General features: G+C 35.6%; 2 protein-coding genes across 3 annotated transcripts in view; both read left to right on the top strand.

The window, feature by feature from the left end:
• The window catches only part of LOC106715939 (dipeptidase 1), a 36,683-nt gene extending 19,131 nt beyond the window's left edge, over window positions 1-17,552 (top strand). For both annotated transcript variants that reach the window (XM_014509340.2, XM_014509339.2), the window contains 10 exons: window positions 798-939; window positions 1,329-1,485; window positions 10,158-10,290; window positions 10,603-10,759; window positions 12,620-12,674; window positions 13,426-13,602; window positions 15,154-15,238; window positions 15,581-15,656; window positions 15,962-16,100; window positions 16,297-17,552. In XM_014509340.2, coding sequence (XP_014364826.2) covers window positions 798-939; window positions 1,329-1,485; window positions 10,158-10,290; window positions 10,603-10,759; window positions 12,620-12,674; window positions 13,426-13,602; window positions 15,154-15,238; window positions 15,581-15,656; window positions 15,962-16,100; window positions 16,297-16,404 — 1,229 coding nt within the window. In that variant the 3' untranslated portion in view covers window positions 16,405-17,552. The remainder of the gene's footprint in view (window positions 1-797; window positions 940-1,328; window positions 1,486-10,157; window positions 10,291-10,602; window positions 10,760-12,619; window positions 12,675-13,425; window positions 13,603-15,153; window positions 15,239-15,580; window positions 15,657-15,961; window positions 16,101-16,296) is intronic.
• LOC123723441 lies at window positions 4,194-8,361 on the top strand. Its single transcript, XM_045685996.1, has 3 exons — window positions 4,194-4,275; window positions 6,206-6,318; window positions 7,152-8,361. The coding sequence occupies exon 3, from the start codon at window positions 7,180-7,182 to the stop codon at window positions 8,128-8,130; it is 951 nt and encodes a 316-aa protein (XP_045541952.1). The 5' UTR covers window positions 4,194-4,275; window positions 6,206-6,318; window positions 7,152-7,179; the 3' UTR covers window positions 8,131-8,361.
• Window positions 17,553-19,736: the final 2,184 nt, after the last annotated feature.

Below are 19,736 nucleotides of genomic sequence, written 5' to 3'. Positions count from 1 at the left end.
CCATTATTAAAATCTTAATCAATGCGCTTAAATTTTGTGAACAATTTAATACAGAGGTCTTAAAGATAATCCTTTAAAGAAGCGGAAGATCTTTTAACATGAATTAATATTAAAGTATTAAATTCCCTACCTAGAGGTTCTATATCAGTAAATATGATCAAGTTCCTGTTACTTTGTGCTCGTCAAAGATTAAATTAAATCAGTTGTAGAGCGCTCATGAGTGGTATTTTCCTATAAGTAATTTAATTATAATCACCAGTAGCGAAGATAAGGTCAGAAACAATTTCGTTGCTTATAGTGCAATTTGCGCTGTCCCCACTATTGATACATTATATGTTGAATGTCTTTAGAAAACATTTAGTTGAACTTTTAAATGAAACTTTTACAGTTGTAAACTAAAGAAGGAATGACGAATTACGATGTTCAAGAATGGTTATTTTCTTTTTTTATAACTTATCGACCTACTGACTTATACAGCAGCATCTGGAGGAGAATTCCGAGTTGGATTACAAAGACACGGTATAGTTTTGACAGCTAATCTTTAGCGTTCAAAATCTTTATTTGCGTTATGTCAACTATTTCCAATTATAAATTGTAGAAAGAAAAAAAAATTTAAACAAATCACAACAGTACAGTCAATGCATAAATTCTCTCTTACTTTGGACCGAAAATCGTACAACAAAACATCACCTTAAGAGATATCAAATGGCATTTCACCGAAATGGGTAGGAGATAAACATCCTCGACTATACAATACCTACAGTACCTAAATATATATTATATATGTTATGTTGCAGTAAGAATGGTGAACCGTTGCGAGCGCCGTGCTATAGCGTGCGTGCTCCTAGCCGTGACCGCGGTAGTAGCCGCTGCCTCCTACGACCGCGAGCGCCTTGACATAGCCAAGCAAATTCTGGAGGAGGTACCGCTTACTGACGGGTTAGTATCACTGGATAAAGCTTTGTATCTGTTACTGAACGATCGATAAAGTCACCTGTATTTGTAGAGGATTGGCCAATAGCATATTGAAGGAAATAATTTACGAAATAAAGTGATATATTTTCGACATTAAGATTAAGTTATTCACGATCAGATTCGAGCGTTGATTGATTCATACATTGAGGTCTGGGTCACTAGCTGAAATCAGTGCAGCGAAAAATATCGCCTGCTGTCAGCCACTGATATCATTCGAAATGCCGACTCCTTATAATATTCTTAGGCAAATTATAAACGGGCGGCATTTACGATCAATTGGTGAGACTTGTAACTAGTTGCAACAAAAATAAGCTTTCTTTCAATCAGATTATAAGAGTTGACTTTTTCTCTAGCCATAACGATCTGCCGTGGAATATCCGCAAGTTTCTACGCAACCAGATCAACGAGTTCGAACTGGACACCGACCTGACCGTTGTCGAGCCCTGGTCTATATCCAAATACTCGCATACTGATCTACCCAGACTGAGGAGGGGAATGGTTGGAGCTCAAGTAAGATTTTTATTGTCTGTAACTTCGTCTATTTGAGGAAAAAACCTAATATGTATAATAAACAGCTAATCGTTATTTATCGCTGTAACAAACATAGTATGAGCTTAGGAAACCAGTTTCTTCGTACTTTTTTATTTATACTAGTACAACATTCTAATTTTAAATAACTATTATTAGTACATAATAGATAGATATATACTTTAGTCTCACTTGTACCTATGTCCACATTCACAATCATCTCGTAACTAAAAGCAGAAAAACCAAACAAACGACCAACAGACAAGGATTTTCAATAGTACAAAGGAACCGCTGTGACCGTAAATATACGCGTGTCTGTAAGGAAAATAAAAAGAGGAAAACTGGAGACAAAAGCGTCGAAACTTGGAAGCCGTGCCACAAGACTTATTCAGGTCACGAGAGGATAGTTATTTCAACCAGCCGTTTTTACCTCGCTCAGTGTTGACTTGGTGTGGCGCTGATAGCTTTCAGTTGATATTACAACTAGACCAGTAGTCACCTGACATAGAAACAGTTTTAAATCTACATTCTAACGAAATTAAAAAGTATTTATTATTCAGAGAGTGTTTCTATTCTTATTATATATATTTTATTTCACAATTTAACCAATCGTTAATTGAAGATTACCTTTAATATTACATTTGAATGGAAACAAAAACTAGACGTTCGCTTTGGGTTTTGGGATTTTGCAATAACTATAACATTAACAGTAAATTAAATATTATATTATGATTTTTCTGTTGATTTCCGTCCATTTATGTTTTGATACTATTAAATTGTACACTTTATCTTACTGAATAACTTGACCTAAATCGAACCATTTCAATCAATTAGATTGAATTTGTAATATACTTTGAATCGTTCAACTAAACAAAACCTCCGTAAATTTGACTAATTGTGATCGTTTAAAACCTTTGTTCGCGCCAATTCGCCCTTGGGATATGCGCCTGCCATTTTTCAACGAGCAACGGCGTAATTTTAGGATCACCGTCATAGAATTAAGATTTGTTAATTTAAATTAATTTTTAACTCTGTCATTCTGTTCGCTGTTATCGATCAACTCGCATTATACGTCTCTTCCCTCTCTGGCAAAAATTTGTTTTATTCCGTATAAAACTCACTAACTTTTACATGGTCAGCTTCGAGCCAAATCGGATTATATATTGTTAATAACCAGTGGAGTTAATAATTTCGTCGATTTCTACGGATTTAACGAAGATCTTGAAGAAGACATTAGTTCGTCCGGAGGTCGTGTGAAGGACATCTTGAGAACAAAGAAACGGACAAACATACTCAGCACCGCACAGTGTTTAATGGAAGTTTATTAATATTTTGATTATTTGTGTAGTGTTGTTTAGTTTACTTTAAGATTATTTTTGTAAATTTTCAGATTTTTGCCTTTTTCCATATACAATGACCGAGGAGAGGGAATTAATTAAAAAGCGAGCGAGTTATAAAGGTCGCCTAACTGTATTTAGTAATTACATCAGCGATTTAAAAGAGCCTTTAACTTCGTCCCAGGTTAGCGAATTGAAGACCCGCGTAAGTAAAATTGATATTTTATATACAAACTACGATGAGGTCCAACTACGTTTAGAGTGTTTAGCCGATGATATTGACAGTCAAATTAGCGAACGTACCGATTTCGAGTCAATTTATTTTAAAATTGTTGCAAAGGCGCAAGACTTAATAATGCGTCATGACAATAGTGAGCAAGACAATAGCACACTAAGTTCCAGTAGTCCACAGCGCAACAATAATATCGTTAAATTGCCTACTATACAGCTACCTAAGTTTAGTGGTTCATATGATAATTGGCTTGAGTTTAGAGACACTTTTTGTAGCTTAATACACTCGAACGATAGTATAGATAATATAAATAAGTTTCATTATCTTCGCGCGTCGCTCGAAGGGACAGCCGCTGTGGTTATTCAATCTATTGAATTTTCAGCCGGTAATTACTTAATTGCTTGGAATTTATTATGCGACCGGTTTGATAACAAAAGGCTATTGATACAGAATCATGTTGCTGCAATATTTAACATCGAGACAATTACAAAGGAGTCGAATTATATTTTAAAGCGTACAATTGATACGATAAATAAAAATATTAGAGCTTTAGAATCGTTAGGAGAACCTGTAAGTTACTGGGATACGTTATTAATATACATAATTAGCCATAAATTAGATTCAAAAACGTATCGTGAGTGGGAGGAATATAAAGGTAGGTTGGACTGTAATACTGCCATTTCATTTCAATTATTTCTAACATTTCTACGAAATCGTGCAGACCTTTTAGAAACTTTAGAACTATCTCGTTGTTCTCAACCTGCACAAAAGAGGACAAGCAGTATTAAGAGTATGGTGTCGATTGCACAATGTCAAAAAATTCAAAATAACGAGAAGCCTTCGTTACAGTTATGTCCTAATTGCAAATGCGAACATAAATTAAGCAATTGTCCCAAGTTTTTAGAACTTAATTACGAACAGCGTTTGGAACTTTTACCCAAATTAAAGGTTTGTTTCAATTGTTTACGTTCAGGTCACTATGCAAACAATTGCAGAACTAACGGTTGCAAAATATGTAAAAAGCGACATAATGTTCTAATTCACATTCCAGATCTGAAGTATAAGCCAACAACTAATGTATGTTCTAACACTGAGGACCGCACCACACTTTCTCCCGCAAACCCGACACAAGGCAGTGACGAGCCCTCTGGTAATGTCACGTTGTCTGCTCAACTTTCAACCTACTTGCCCAACAGAACGCAGGTACTCTTAGCCACTTCCCTTATAAAAATTATCGACGACCGCGGCGGCGAGCGTCTCGCCCGCGCTGTGCTCGACAGCGGCAGCACTTCATGCCTTATTAGTGAACGATTGAAACAATCGTTAAATTTACCTACAATTAAGGTAAACGAGTCACTTTTGGGTATTAATAATTCAAAATTGCATATAGGCGAAATGTGTTGTTTACCCATTAAGTCGTTAAATGAAAACTTTTCGACAAAGATTTTCTGTTTTGTTTTGCCGAATATAACTGACGATGTGCCCAGTCAGCAAATAATTTTAAAAGACTTAAATTTACCTAGCAACCTTTGTTTAGCGGATCCCAACTTCCACACTCCATCTTCGGTGGATTTAATTATTGGTGCGGATGTTTTCTGGGATTTATTAGGGCTACGTAAAATTAGTTTAGGAGCCGGGAAACCCGTGCTATTTGAATCTAGTCTAGGGTGGCTAGTTTCAGGCCCTTTGTGTAATAGTGGCCAAGCGCGCTCGACTTCTGACTTTAAGTCCAATTTCGTGTCGGTAAAATCTAATAATGATGTTTCTTCGTGCAATGATTCCAGTGATGACATTCAAACCCTGTTAACGCGGTTTTGGCGCCTCGAGGAGGTCAGCCCTCAGTCTTCATCTTTCTCCGAAGAAGAGAAAATGTGCGAAGAACATTTTATCAAAAATACATCTCGTCAGGCAGACGGTCGGTTCTGTGTCAGGTTGCCACTGACGCAGTCACCTGATGTATTAGGCGGCTCGCTGCAGCGCGCCAAGCATTGTTTACTTTCTCTAGAGAGAAAATTCAAAGGGCAATCCGAATTTAAAAATAATTATATTGAGTTTATGTCTGAGTACCTATCATTAGGTCATATGTCCGAATGTTCATTTGATTCACAGAAACAAGCTTACTATATTCCACATCACGGAGTCATTCGTCAGAGTAGCTCAACAACCAAACTCAGAGTTGTTTTCAACGCGAGCAGTCCAACTACTTCAGGTATTTCATTTAATGACCTTCAGTTAGTAGGACCTATCGTTCAAGATGATCTCCTGTCAATTCTTATTAGATTCCGACTTTACAAGTACGTGATATCCGCAGATGTCGAGAAGATGTATCGACAGATCGTTGTACATCCTGATGATCGACATCTGCAAAGAATTGTCTGGAGAGAAGATCCATCCGAGCCTCTGCGGACATACGAGTTGAACACGGTCACGTATGGTACCGCCAGCGCCCCCTACCTCGCCACTAGGTGTTTAAAACAAATCGGTTTAGAGTGCAATAACGCCGACATTTCCGAAGTCATCATGCACGATTTCTATGTTGACGATTTATTAACCGGTGGCGATTCTATTCAGGAAGTGCTGGACATACGTGACAAAGTGTCAAAGGAGCTCGCGTCCGCAGGTATGCATCTCCGCAAATGGAAATCGAATGAACCTCAAGTGATTTTAAAGTCCGATGACCCCTCATTAAATTTAAACATTGGGTCCACGGAGCCTTGTAAAACATTAGGTCTCAGTTGGCTTATCGAATCAGATGATTTGCATTTTTCTACAAATAATATTAAATTAAATAAATTAACTAAGCGAGGATTACTTTCAGTCATTTCACAAATATTCGACCCGCTTGGTCTCTTAGCTCCCTGCATTATTTCCATGAAAATATTAATGCAAAAATTATGGCTTCTTAAACTTTCGTGGGACGATCCACTGCCTATAGAAATTATTAAATCGTGGCAAATAATTGCAGACAGCTTGCCTTTGTTAAGTTCTTTGCGTATTCCTCGTCTTGTACTTTGCAATAGTTACGACTCAATTGACTTACATATTTTTTGTGACGCATCGCAATCTGCCTACGGCGCATGTTTATACGTTCGTAGTTCAAGTAATAATGTTGTTTTGGTGCGGTTGCTTTCAGCAAAAAGTCGTGTGGCGCCTATAAAGCCCACCACGATCCCGAGACTCGAGCTGTGCGCTGCGCTCGTCGGAGTGCGCCTATACGAAAAGGTGTTACGTTCTCTACGAGTGCAAGTAAGATCAGTTACTTTTTGGACAGACTCCACTATCGTCTTAGGTTGGTTAAGAATGTTGCCGAGTAAATTACAACCGTTTGTGCGTAACCGCGCAGCCGAGATATTAGATAAAACTAGCTCGCACGTTTGGCGTCATGTTCCTACTGATTTGAACCCGGCAGATTATGTCTCACGAGGTGTCACTATTGATAAGATACGCGATCTCGACATGTGGTGGTCAGGCCCTCAGTTTCTGATGAATGATATTTCTTCTTGGCCGAAAAATGTAACGGCAAATGAGTATTTACCTGAAACGCGTACTGAAATTACTTTAATTAATAATTACTCTAATAGACCTTTAATCAATTTCGAACGTTTTTCTAATTTTGTAAGATTACAACGCACCATGGCGTATGTATTAAGATTCATTAATATTTGTAAGAAACAGCGTCCACCAACACAATTTCTAACAAATGATGAACTTCAAAATTCTTTAATTGTTTTATTAAAATTATCACAAATCGAGTCATTCAATGAATACAATATTTTATTGCAGAATAAGCGCTTGCCCGCAAAGAATCAACTATTAAAATTTAATCCGTTTTTAGACAACAACAAATTAATGCGTGTCGGCGGTCGCTTAGATAATTCATTGTTTTCTTATGAAAAGAAACATCCTATTTTATTACAGTCCACTCATCATTTAACAAAAATACTATTTAAATATATGCATGTAAAACTTCTACATGCTGGCCCTCGTTTATTATTGACTTCAATTAGAGAAACTTACTGGCCAATCGGTGGTCTAAATTTAGCTAAACGAACTTTTCGTAATTGTCATTTATGTTGTAGATTTAAAGGAAAGGTAGTGAATCCTATCATGGGTAACCTGCCGCAGCGACGTGTGACCGCGAGTGGCTATCCCTTCGAGACCGTTGGCATCGACTATGCCGGACCTATCATGTCAGCCAGTAGACAAGGACGCGGCTGTAAACTTGTCAAAGTTTATATTATTGTTTTCGTGTGTTTCGCTACTAAGGCCATGCACATTGAGTTAGTAGGTGATTTGACAAGTAATAATTTTATGTCGGCTCTTCGTCGATTTATGTCACGTCGCGGCAAACCTAAACACATTTATTCCGATAACGGGACCTCATTCGTAGGTGCGTATAATGAAATCGGTCGTTTTATTAAAAGTTGTAACAATTCGCTGCCTGGTGACCTAGCTCCTGAAGGTATTGATTTCCATTTCCTACCTCCTCACGCCCCTCATTTCGGTGGTCTATGGGAGGCAGGCGTTAAATCTGTAAAATTCCATCTTAAACGAATTCTTGGTAATTGTAACCTCACATACGAGGAATTAAACACTGTGCTGGTCCAAATTGAGGCAGTTCTCAACTCACGTCCGCTAACGCCGCTCTCAGCAGATCCTAGCGACCTGCTTCCATTGACGCCGGGACACTTCCTCATCGGCCGCCCTCTCACCGCGCTGCCGACTGACTGCTACGAGCAACACGTCACAGGAACACTGAGCCGATACCAACATTTGGAGCAACTCCGCCAACACTTTTGGCGCAGATGGAGCAAGGAGTACATATCGGAACTTCAGTTGAGGACGAAATGGCGCTCTGATCTAAATCCTTTACAGGAAGGTGTCCTCGTCATCCTGAAGGAGGACAATCTACCGCCGCTGAAATGGCGGCTGGGTCGAGTCGTGGCAGTCCATCCCGGAGCGGACGGAGTATCCCGTGTGGCTGACGTGCGGACTGCGACAGGAGTCGTACGCCGCGCTTTTAGCAAGATCTGCCCGCTGCCTCAAGACGACATCTAGTTCTGTTGAAGGACGAGCCTTCAACGCCCGGGGGCATGTTCGCGCCAATTCGCCCTTGGGATATGCGCCTGCCATTTTTCAACGAGCAACGGCGTAATTTTAGGATCACCGTCATAGAATTAAGATTTGTTAATTTAAATTAATTTTTAACTCTGTCATTCTGTTCGCTGTTATCGATCAACTCGCATTATACGTCTCTTCCCTCTCTGGCAAAAATTTGTTTTATTCCGTATAAAACCCACTAACTTTTACACGTTTTAAACGTTTGTTCTACTGCCGTTCTGTATAAAAAGGTAAAAGAATAAAAAAAACGATCTATAAAACTTGATTTCATGAATACAAACAACATTTTTATACTAAACTAGCTTTTACCCGCGACTCCGTCCGCGCGGAATAAAAAATAGAAAACGGGGTAAAAATGATCCTATGTCCGTTTCCTGGTTCTAAGCTACCTGCCCACCTATTTTCAGTCAAATCGATTCAGCCGTTCTTGAGTTATAAATAGTGTAACTAACACGACTTTCTTTTATATATAGATACTCGTATATATAGATAGATATCAATTTAAAACATTTTATTTTTCACACACTTATTAAAAATATGTTGATCAAATATTGGCTTTAAATTTAAAACGTGATAAATTAAAAGCACATAAAAGCAGGAACTCTCATTAGTATGCAACGGAAATTTTACGTGTTAATTAAATGTTTCATGCACGTTACCAGGTTTTTCGACTACCTAAAATCTCACACAAAAACATTTCACCACCCTCCACTCCCCCACCTGATTCTCTTTGAAAAAACTGAGAAATGTGGAAAGCCAAGCGTTTGCACATTTACATATACGTGGTGTATACAGAAAGTTTCTTGAACTGAAAATGTACAGAAAAAAACAAACCAATTACTGAGTTCGATAATTGAACTGTCTGGTATCACGTTACCTTTTAATTTACAAAGCTGCGTTTATTTTCATCGCGCCGTCATTTGGAAATTCATTATTAAAATTGTGCTTCTTTAATGCACTTAAAGAAGTAAATTAAAGAATTTTCGCGGGTCACTATCACACAGAAGACAGGCGTGAAGTGGAAGTAATTCCGCGTTTAGTCTGATGAGTGTGCGTGCCGGACGACTAATGTTAGTTCCCTTTCCCTTCCCTACCATTTCTTATAAGGAAAAGATGGGTAGGGTAGATTTTCTAGAGGAAGGGATCCATAGGAAGAGGAAATATCTTCTTTCTGTGCGTCCCACCCCCTCCTCTGTCGATTAAAGGTAGGCAACGCATCTGTAAATACAGATGAATTCAAATGGCAGCTTGCTTATTTGCCAGTTTTTGCTAAAAAAAAAATCGTCGAAAGAATAGCCACCTTGTTTAACGTCCAAACAAGGTGGCTATTCTTTCGATTAAATTAATAAAGTGGTACGAATACGTGAGCTGAGTCACAGTTCGTACAAACAAAACACTACGATATGATTGATGTATGTTCCATCAGTCTGCATTGTTTGGACATGGTGTCCTGCGCTTTTGTAAACAAGTTTTCATTGAACTAAGATCGAAGTGTTTCTCGAATGTCGAGTTATTTCTAACATTTTTGCTATTTAGCTTTTGTTTAAGAATTGAGAACATCGTTCTTTTTCATTATATTTATAAAAGGTATTGTGCTATTTAAGAAGAAATTCCACTACTTTTATCAATTACTTCCCTGGCTCGGCTTAAACTGAAAGAAATTGTTAACAACTGTGACGACTTGCTTTACAATAGTTCTTAGTTTTGTCTTTAGCGTACAACAAAATAACGTAAAACGAGCGAAAAATATCTGAAACCAACTTTAACAAAATATTTAAACTACTGAACGTAATATAATCTGTATTATCTTCAATGTTATTTTCTACACATTGATATGGTTAATAAACTTTTTAAAACATTAACACGATATTCAGTAATTAAGGTGTATTCGTTTTTCTTGGGTTTGAATTAAAAAGTTTTGCGATGTATGTTACGTTTATAAAAGTAAGTATATTTGTTTGCAGTTTTGGTCTGCGTTCGTGCCGTGTGCCACTCAGAACAAGGACGCCGTGCAACTGACGCTTGAACAAATCGACGTCATCAAGAGACTGGTTGAAAAATATCCGATGCAAATGCAACTGGCCACTTCTGTTACGGGTACAGTGAACATGCTGTATTACACGAATACTTTTAAATAAGAGAAAAAAAGATACCGTGTCATCTTCTCTTAAAGTCTTTAGAAGGCCAGCGATTAATAGGGCAACTTGCACTCTCAAAACCGCTCCTGTGAAAAGCGAGCTTTTTACTTTCTAAACTTTGGCATTGACGTTGTTTTCTTTGCATGAGGAATATCTTTTTCCAAATCTATTATAACTACTTAAATTTACATTGAACAAGTAGTTGATACCAAGTCTATTTGATGTTATTTCTTTTATATAAGATATACTATCTTTTTTTTCGGTTACGTAGACATCCTGCAAGCTCACAGCGCCCGTCCGCGTAAGATCGCGTCATTGATCGGCATCGAAGGTGGGCACTCGATCGCCAACTCTCTGGGCGTCCTGCGCAGTTACTACCAGCTCGGCGTGCGATATATGACCCTAACACATACGTGCAACACTCCATGGTACGTTACTCCGACGCACACGAAAAGAGTTACATTTCGATGAGATCTCATAACAGATGTAACTTTTTACGGATGGGTCGACTTTTATATAAACAAAAGCTGGCGTCTCTCATTATTTTAAGCGATGTCTCTTAATTTGGCGATAAATTCATTTCCAAGGTATATATAAAAAATTTAAGAAGAAAAATTGTTGTGAAGAAGAGGTTTATATTTTGTTCAACGGAGTGGAATTACCGGCTGTGTTTCCTTCCAATTATAATGTAAGCCTCTTTACAAAATGATTAGGAAGGAACTTAATTGGTAACTTATTTTTTACGTAAGGTTGGTTTTAATATTATTTAACTTGTTAAAATGTAAACATTTGAGTGCGCGGAACCCGATAGTATTTACTTGGTCTGGGTCTTGGTAAGTCTCGTGGGATGAGAATTGTCAGAGCGTATATTATTTTTATTCAGTTCAATAAAACGCAATAATCTAATACTCTTGTAAATGTCATAAAGTTTTTATGTCTACGTTTTTCAAGGATAATAACTATGCAAATATCTGTCTCTGAAACGGCAGTGGAAACCGACGTCAAGATTCACGCGGTTGTCTCTTACACATCAATCATACAAAATGCCTAGTGAACGCACCCGAACGATGTTTGCCTCTTTTATATAAAAGACAATGTCATTTTTATTTATTGAACTTTATTTTTAAATACTTTATTGCGACTAATAGAATTCCGATACAGTTTTTAATCAAATTTCAACCATCCTCGCTTGCCTTCGAAAAAAAAAACGAACAGATTAACGATTCGCTCACTTCAAATATCGATTTTGTTCGCAACCTGTGTAGACTCGTTTCATATTCCTTTGAAAAAAACATTCTTTCCAATTTCTTTTAATCTCCCGAACACACGATAATGTAAAGTAAAAATTGTCTCTTACAGATGTATTATTAAATGTAATAATGAGTTTATATCATTCCAACCAGATACAATGCCAGAAATATGTGACATTCAAAGACGAACAGATCTCTATCGGGCTACTACAGAAAGCCGTTTAGGTATGAGGATAGCAAAATATAGTTTTTATTTCACACCTAAATTAAATACCAACGCCCGCTAAAAATAAATTAAAAAGAGCCTTAAGCATCAGCTACCATCTCTTCAAAGCCCCGTCAATAGTGGACCAGCTGTTTCGAAGATTACCAGGAATAAACGCGGCATTGCGGACAGATGCCTATCTGTTTGTCCTAAACCTAGTTTAAAAGAAATTGTCTTAAAAAAATTAAAAACATTTTTTTAAACTAGGTTTTCTTTATCAGCAGCGCAAATACATCATGTGTACTAAATATTATATGTATATTTTTTCATTATTACATACAGACACTCCAAGTTTATCAATATGTATACACATTAGTATACTATCTGTGGATTACATTTAATTTGTAGCTAGCAACTGTTTCAATTATATTTTATGTAAACAGCTTTTAGTAAAATAATTGAAATGTATAATTATTATAATATAAAATCTAATTACGTGCTGGAATTTAATCCTGCCCGCAGCGTCACGGTAATTACGCTCCAGTGGTTACGAGCGCCGTTGATTGATTGTGTTAGTATTTATTCCAAAAACAATTTAGACATGAAAATTGCTTTAGGATGTAATTTGAAATTTGATTCGGTATTTTAATGAGATCATTTTACGATGAGAAAGTTTTTATTTTATAGGATAAAGCGAACAATGTTCTTTGGTCTCTTACTGTTGAATAATTACCGATGCCTACATCCCTAATATTAAATTAAATACAGATGCACTAATGGCCTTGGCATGTAAGCTAAGTTGTTTTGCTTCAATTGATTGTATTTTTTCGTAGGGCCGATTCGTCCAATGAAACACCGGTCGTCAATGGACTTACGGAGTTTGGAGAGGTGAGAAGTTATTCATTAATTGTAATGCAGCAGCGAATAAATGTTTTTTTTTATTTCCTAATATCGCAGAACTTTTTGAATAGCCAGTTATTCTCACTACGTGCGATTGAAACAGCAACAAGCCATTTTAAAGTTGATATTTTCACTTGTATTTATGCGCGTCATTCGTTTAATTCTTAATTCAATATTTCCACATTTTATATGTACTCTTTCGAGTAAATTACATTATATTCGTACATGGTTCAGATTTTCTTTTCCTATATTATGTGCATACGACAAGGACAGCAACTTTTTTATAAATATATTTCTATTCGAAATTAGCAATTAATTTCAATTGTTTGTTTTATATCTTAATGTAAACAAGATATATTTTGTATTCAGAATGTCTAATCCTGAGATAACACAATTGTAGGATATTGTCTGTTCAGCTGACGTAATGTCCAATTGTCACGTCAAATTTGCATGCGTAGTGCGAATGACGTTTTAATAGACTAACCGCGAATAGTTATGTTGACTATGTAGATAATAAACAAATTTGAATTTAATAATTGGAATGTCAATTGCAAATGGTTTGTGTAACATTAATTATATTGAATTTTTACGATGTACACAAAAGATTTTTTGAAATTCATTTGCAACCATTTGCACAATTTACAAGGCGATTAACGGAGAATTTTAATTCTATCGCAATGTTGGTTTTATAAATGTTTCGTTTAAAAAGTTGTCTTTACTCATTTTGTATTGTCTACAGAAAGTGGTGAAAGAGATGAACAGACTCGGCATGTTGGTGGATCTGTCTCACGTCGGTGAGAACACGACGCGTGCAGCTATCCGCTTGTCGAAGGCTCCGGTTATCTTCAGTCACTCTTCAGTGTACAGCCTTTGTGCTCACAAACGAAATGTACCCGACGACATCATACAATCTTTGGTACGTGTTTTTTCAACGTCATATCATGTACCAGGAGTTAAAACTTAAGAGTAGGTTTTTAGACTACGCATTCTATTTTTCTCTTAACAGAAAATAATGTCATAAAAAGTTTAATCGGAAAATACTAAACTTCAACTTTTAACACATATGTACTAACTATAATATACTGCCTATCCTTTTAAATAGTTATTTATAAACCGAACACTTGGTTAACATTTAAACTATTCTGAACTGATTCATCTATTTACTAAGCATGTAAAATTGAATGGTCAAATCACTGAATGTGTTCAAATAAACGCAACTCCCAACAAATGTACAATTGATATAAAAAGCCGGGTTAACTCGCTAGAACAAATCCATCCCCGGGGAACATTTTAATATTTGACTTGCGTTGCGAACCCTGAACAGGCATATATTTTATGCTATATTTCTTTGCTTTTACTGTAATAGCAAATATTAGAGATTACACAGAGTAATAAAAAATTTTGCTTACATATTTTTAAAGTATTAGAATAATGAGACTAGATATTTTTACGATAGCTATTTTAGCTTATTGCATTAAAACTCTTTTGCTGTTTTCTACACTTTCATAAATCTAAGCTTCGTTTTATAATAAAACATTAATTTCACTAAGTAACTAAGTCAGTCTTTTATCTAGTAAGCACTGCGCATTTCACTTTACTTTGATTAAAATTACTGTAAGCTACTTCATAAACATAAAAAAGAAAAGGCTTTATCATTTTCATAACAGCAATTAAAATTGATGTGGAACAAAACTATATCATATTATTCAGATGACTGGGCAAGGTCAAAACGTAGTTAAAATTAGCGCTATGATATTCTGAGAACTTTGAGAGCGTCTCAAGTAGACTCTAACAACAACGTCCCATACAAAACAACAAAGTTCATTTCAAACTTTTAATCTCAGAAACTATATTTATAGCTTTATAAGGTAATATAATTTATTTCATTATAAAAATGTAACTGGTAAAACCACAAGGCAATTCTAGAATATTGTAAATCTAGATACGCACAGATGTGCCTTCCACTTTCTTTTTTTAGAAAATTATTAAATTGACTGATAATAATAAATAATGTAAATAAATTGAAAAAACATCATTGTATCTTTCATGCAGTTTGATTAAAATTTTGTTGGAATTGTTTCTAGAACGTAAACAATTGAAGAGAATTGTTTTTACATTAAGCATTTTAACGAAGACAGTCTCGCCAAGATGACGCCTAGTGTTTAAAACAGAAAAATCTCGGAAGCATAATCTCATTTCTTCTTATTCAATTTTCTCAAGAAAATATTCACTTTGCAAAGTAACAATGTCTTTTCATTTCTATTTTTATTTAATTTGTGTTTCACTAAACAGTGAAGATAGAAATAATTGTTAATTGTTTATAACTAAAAAAAACATCGTTGAAACAAATTAAATGCAATGTCTGTGATTTCCTACTCGCGAAATACCTTTACAAAAACATATTAATATCCCTCTTATTATATTTGAAATCAAATATTTTGGTATATATGATCTATTTTGTTTATAGAAAGAAAACGGCGGCATCATAATGGTGAACTTCTTTCCCGATTTCGTGAAATGCGCACCCAACGCCACTCTCTCCGATGTCGCAGGTAATTCAACATTTTGTCATTATCGATGTCTATTGTTAAAGGTTACAAAAAAGGTTAACAACAAATCTTAGGTAGCTGTTTTATCACGAACACCGCGCCATTATGTTTTAATTACGTGCCAGAGAATTAAATAGTCAAGGAGCACTCAACCTATTTACGTTGCATGGGATGAATTAAACCAAAAGGATTAACTTGTCAATTCTTCTTCACTAATTACTGGTTAAATATAATTCTTTTTTTTTCTTGTCTTTTTCAATTGTTTATCCTTGAATAGACGATATTCTTTCCTTAATCGAGAAAAGTTTAACGATGTGTTTGTTTTATTTATGTTTTGTTGCACAGAACATTTCCACTACATCAAGAAATTGGTTGGCGCGGACTTCGTCGGCATTGGAGGTGACTTCGACGGCGTCAATCGGTTTGCTATTACTTTTTAAAATTAGTCACACCTTATTTAAAAACTTAATAACATAATTGAATGTGGTGACATTTTTAAACTTAATATTAAACTTGATAAATTGTGTTCATGGTGGTGAAGAAAACTAATTTGTTAGATATGTGTTGAAAACACTCGATAAAAGACCAAATTTTCATTGCTTAGCGTGCTCCAAACGTTGCTATAAAGCGCTTGAATTGGCACGTCGGTCAAAAAAGTACTCATGTTCCCGACTTGCCAAATTACCAAATTACCGGATACTAAACACTGTTTTTCACCAAAAATAGTGTCCCCCGCGGCCTAGAGGACGTGTCCAAGTACCCGGAGCTGTTTGCCGAGTTGCTGCGCAGCGGCCAGTGGAGCGTGCAGGAGTTGAAAAACCTCGCCGGACTCAACATGCTGCGCGTTATGCGACAAGTCGAGAAGGTAAACACTAGACCACCAATAGCTTAATGATTATGAGTACTGACATCTGATCACGATTCCAAAAAAGCTTATGCCACAATATAGTTCGCGACAATACTCGAATGGCGGAATTCGAATTCGCATCCGCTAGATCGAGAATTTGAACTACCAACCATTACGCTATTGGTGCTTAAATTTTGATTTTTTTGTACCAAAGGTACGTGACGAGATGCGTACCAACGGTGTGGAGCCCGAGGAGCACCCTGACTCGCCTACCGACAACGGCAACTGCACGAGCAACGCCTTCAACAGCGACTACTACTAGACCACACATATAAATAACTAAGAACTACCCACATAGGACTATTAATACGGCATAATAAAAAAGCTCACCTATACACTATCGTAGTAAATTTATTTAATTTGGTAAAAATCAATGCGACCGGTTGCATTTATTTCATGCACACGTATGCTCGTTGTGAGCGTAATATGATTTAAGTAAAGTTCCCGGAATCGAAATATCGAACTATGAGAGCATAAAATTGGATTTGAAAGCATTAAACATTGCAAACTCATTTATCGATAAATACATACGTGTGTGTGCATTTGTAGAGTAGAGTATTTTGTTCGTGAGCCGATTAATTTTTAAAACATGTGAGGTAAATGTATATTATGTGAACAATATTAAACCGGACGATTTCTGGTGAAGTAGCCTGCTTACTATACCCTAACAGATTAATAAGCATAGTTGAATAGGTCCATTAGTCACACGGCAAAATGAATCGCGTTCTCTTCGATTTAGGATCGAAGTTGTGTGTAGTCAGTGTTGTAGTTGCATTCTATAGATGTTCTGTACGGACACTGCACTCTACACGCGCTTAAATGAACGACACTTCTCTAGTAGGTACTTGCATGTGTTTCTGTTGTACTGTTAGATGTGTCCGCCTTCTATGGATACTAATTTATTCAATATACAATTCTAGACATTTTAAGAAAAAAATATTTTTCGACTATCTTCTTATTCGAAGCCTTTTACTTTGAATTCTTTTTATCAAACCATTTTCCAAGGATATGCATTTTGTTGTCGACGCCCATCGTCGAAAAATGCTGCAACATCAACATTATACTTAGACAATTTTACAAAAAAAAATATCATAATTTTATCTTATATTTTTTAAGTTAGTGTCTTTTTTAGTTAGAGATATTTGGAGGATTAAAGTACTTTTCTTTCAGACACACTACTTTTTTTTTCAAATTTGACGAAACCTGATTATTGTTCGGTTAAATTTTTCAAACTTATACTTTTCCGTCATTCATGGTCCTACTTTTTGACAAAAATAAAATGAAATGAAATAACAAAGCTAATTTAGTGAAACTGAAACGGCGTCAGTTCATTTTGCTGACGGTGCTGTCTTGCAACTGAACATACATAATTGAACAACTTTTAGATTAAATTGAATACAACGTGGTCAACAACCATTATCAAGAAAACTTGGATTATAATAAAACATGTAAAAAAATCTTCTTCATTATTTGAATGTTTATTTAACACATTATATCGTGACAAAAATCTAAGCCCTAAAATGTTTAAAAACAGTGTAATATTAACACTGGCCGCAAAGGCGGTCAAACAGAGATATTGAGATCGATCGAGTCATTTAAATTGTTCCAAGTAGTAAACCCTAATTTTTTAAAAATTATCCGAAAAAAAAATTAATATTGATCGTTTTGATGTTACGAGTATTTGTGTATAGTGTTCACACAATCACGTGTCTATAACCGAATTTTTTTTGACTTTCATTATCCAACTAACGGGGATAAAATAATTTAATACATTTTAAGTTGTGTGTAATTCGTAGTTGAAGCACAACACATGAATCAATTCAATGTTTAACTAATTATTAACGTGTCTAATTCTATAATTAGTCTTAATAAGGAATTAACATTTAAATCACTCTGTTGATTCGTCGGACGACGTATTACGTCGTACGACGCTACGACGTAATACGTCGTACGACGCTGTACGCTGGGCTCTAGTGTGGTTTAAAATGGCCATCAAACCTTGTAAATTCAATGAATCCCAGTGAACAATTGATTGCGGTATAATTCGGTTAAATTCAAAAGTATAAATATTTAAATTTGATCAGCACAATGTTGACGGAACTTTAATGAATATTAATGGGCAAAAATCTCACTATTGAGGTTTAAACGTAACATGGTTACATTTATTTAGAAAAATGGCTTGTTGTTAGGAGTAACGACTGAAATTTTTTGAACCCTTATTATCTAACAATGACTATTTCGTCTAAGATCTGGCTGTTATTTTGTGATTAGTTTTGAATAAATTTTTGTATGTTTACATATGTATATACCTCTTCGTGCACAAGCGCACATTGTTGTTTTAACTTAAGATACTCCTTTTGTTGTTTTAATTCTTTTTTACTGTAATTGAATCTTACTACTTAATAATTTTGTTAATAATCGATTTAATAAGTGGTGTCTTTAAAGTAAGTTTTTCTTTTTGTATATTTCTTCTGTTCTATCGATAATCTCTTTTTTTTAGTTCCAATACTTATAGTTAAAGCTATGTGCGCTTGTAAGTTGTTGGGCGAGTTGTTGAGCAGTTGTCGTGCTCGCTACTGCCCTCTACTGTGTACCGACGGTATCTCGCGGTAGCGAACAACGCGTCTTACAACAATTTTCTGAAGTATTTTATATTTCATACACGATTTGAGATTAAATAAACACGATTGATGTATACTCAATATACTTGTTTTATTTAAAAAAAAACCTATATTTATTATGTTGGCTCTGGTAATATTAATTAAATAATAAAAATATGAAGTTGACAAATGAGCATAACTTGAATGTACTTTGATTTGAATAATTCTAAAAAATTCAATCCAATTTTCTGTACATCTTTGTACCTAGTTTTGTTATGGAAAAGCGTTTACAACAAAGGCTAACACTTGATGTTTAACTTGTAGGTTAATATGGAAATGTGTATCAATATAAATAGTAAGGAATGACTACAGAACTCAGGTAATCAGTTGCTAATCAATTGCTTGGAGTTGCAATATGGACGTTTTTCAGAAGAAAATTGATGCTCACTGGCAACCCTTAAAACTTATATACTCCTGTCAATGTCAAAACTCATGTCCTCGTACGTATCTTTACCTTACCTCAATTTTATCAACAGGAACGGTATAGGATTTGTTAAATAAAAAAAACACGATTTAATATAGCTTTAATGCTTATTAATATTGCCACTTTCTTTAATCACATGGAAGAAACAATATGTTTAAAACAAAATATTTCTAAAACTTACAATTTATGATATTAAATAATTCCTTTTAATTTTTTTTTTAATAACAATAACAAAGCAAATAGCTAAGAAGTTAAAAATAGCGTGACACAGCGTGAGACGACGGCGGCGACTGAGGCGCGTCTCCAACGCAAACTTACAACTGTTACCAAATCGATTGGAGTGCTATGTACAAAGCGGTGAGCTGGTCATCGTGTGACCGGCGCACTCTGCGGTGTGAAGTGGGGGGGCGGGAGCTAAAAGCAAGTCCCCCCCACACCAGCTAACCTAAGCACATATTCACATCGCTATAAACACCAAAACATCACAATGAATTATTGAATCACATCAAT

The sequence above is a fragment of the Papilio machaon genome, chromosome Z (genome assembly GCF_912999745.1).
Source record: "Papilio machaon chromosome Z, ilPapMach1.1, whole genome shotgun sequence".
Lineage (NCBI taxonomy): Eukaryota > Metazoa > Arthropoda > Insecta > Lepidoptera > Papilionidae > Papilio > Papilio machaon.
The sequence above is the reverse complement of the archived record's forward strand: the minus strand, read 5'-3'. Positions and strand labels throughout refer to the sequence as shown.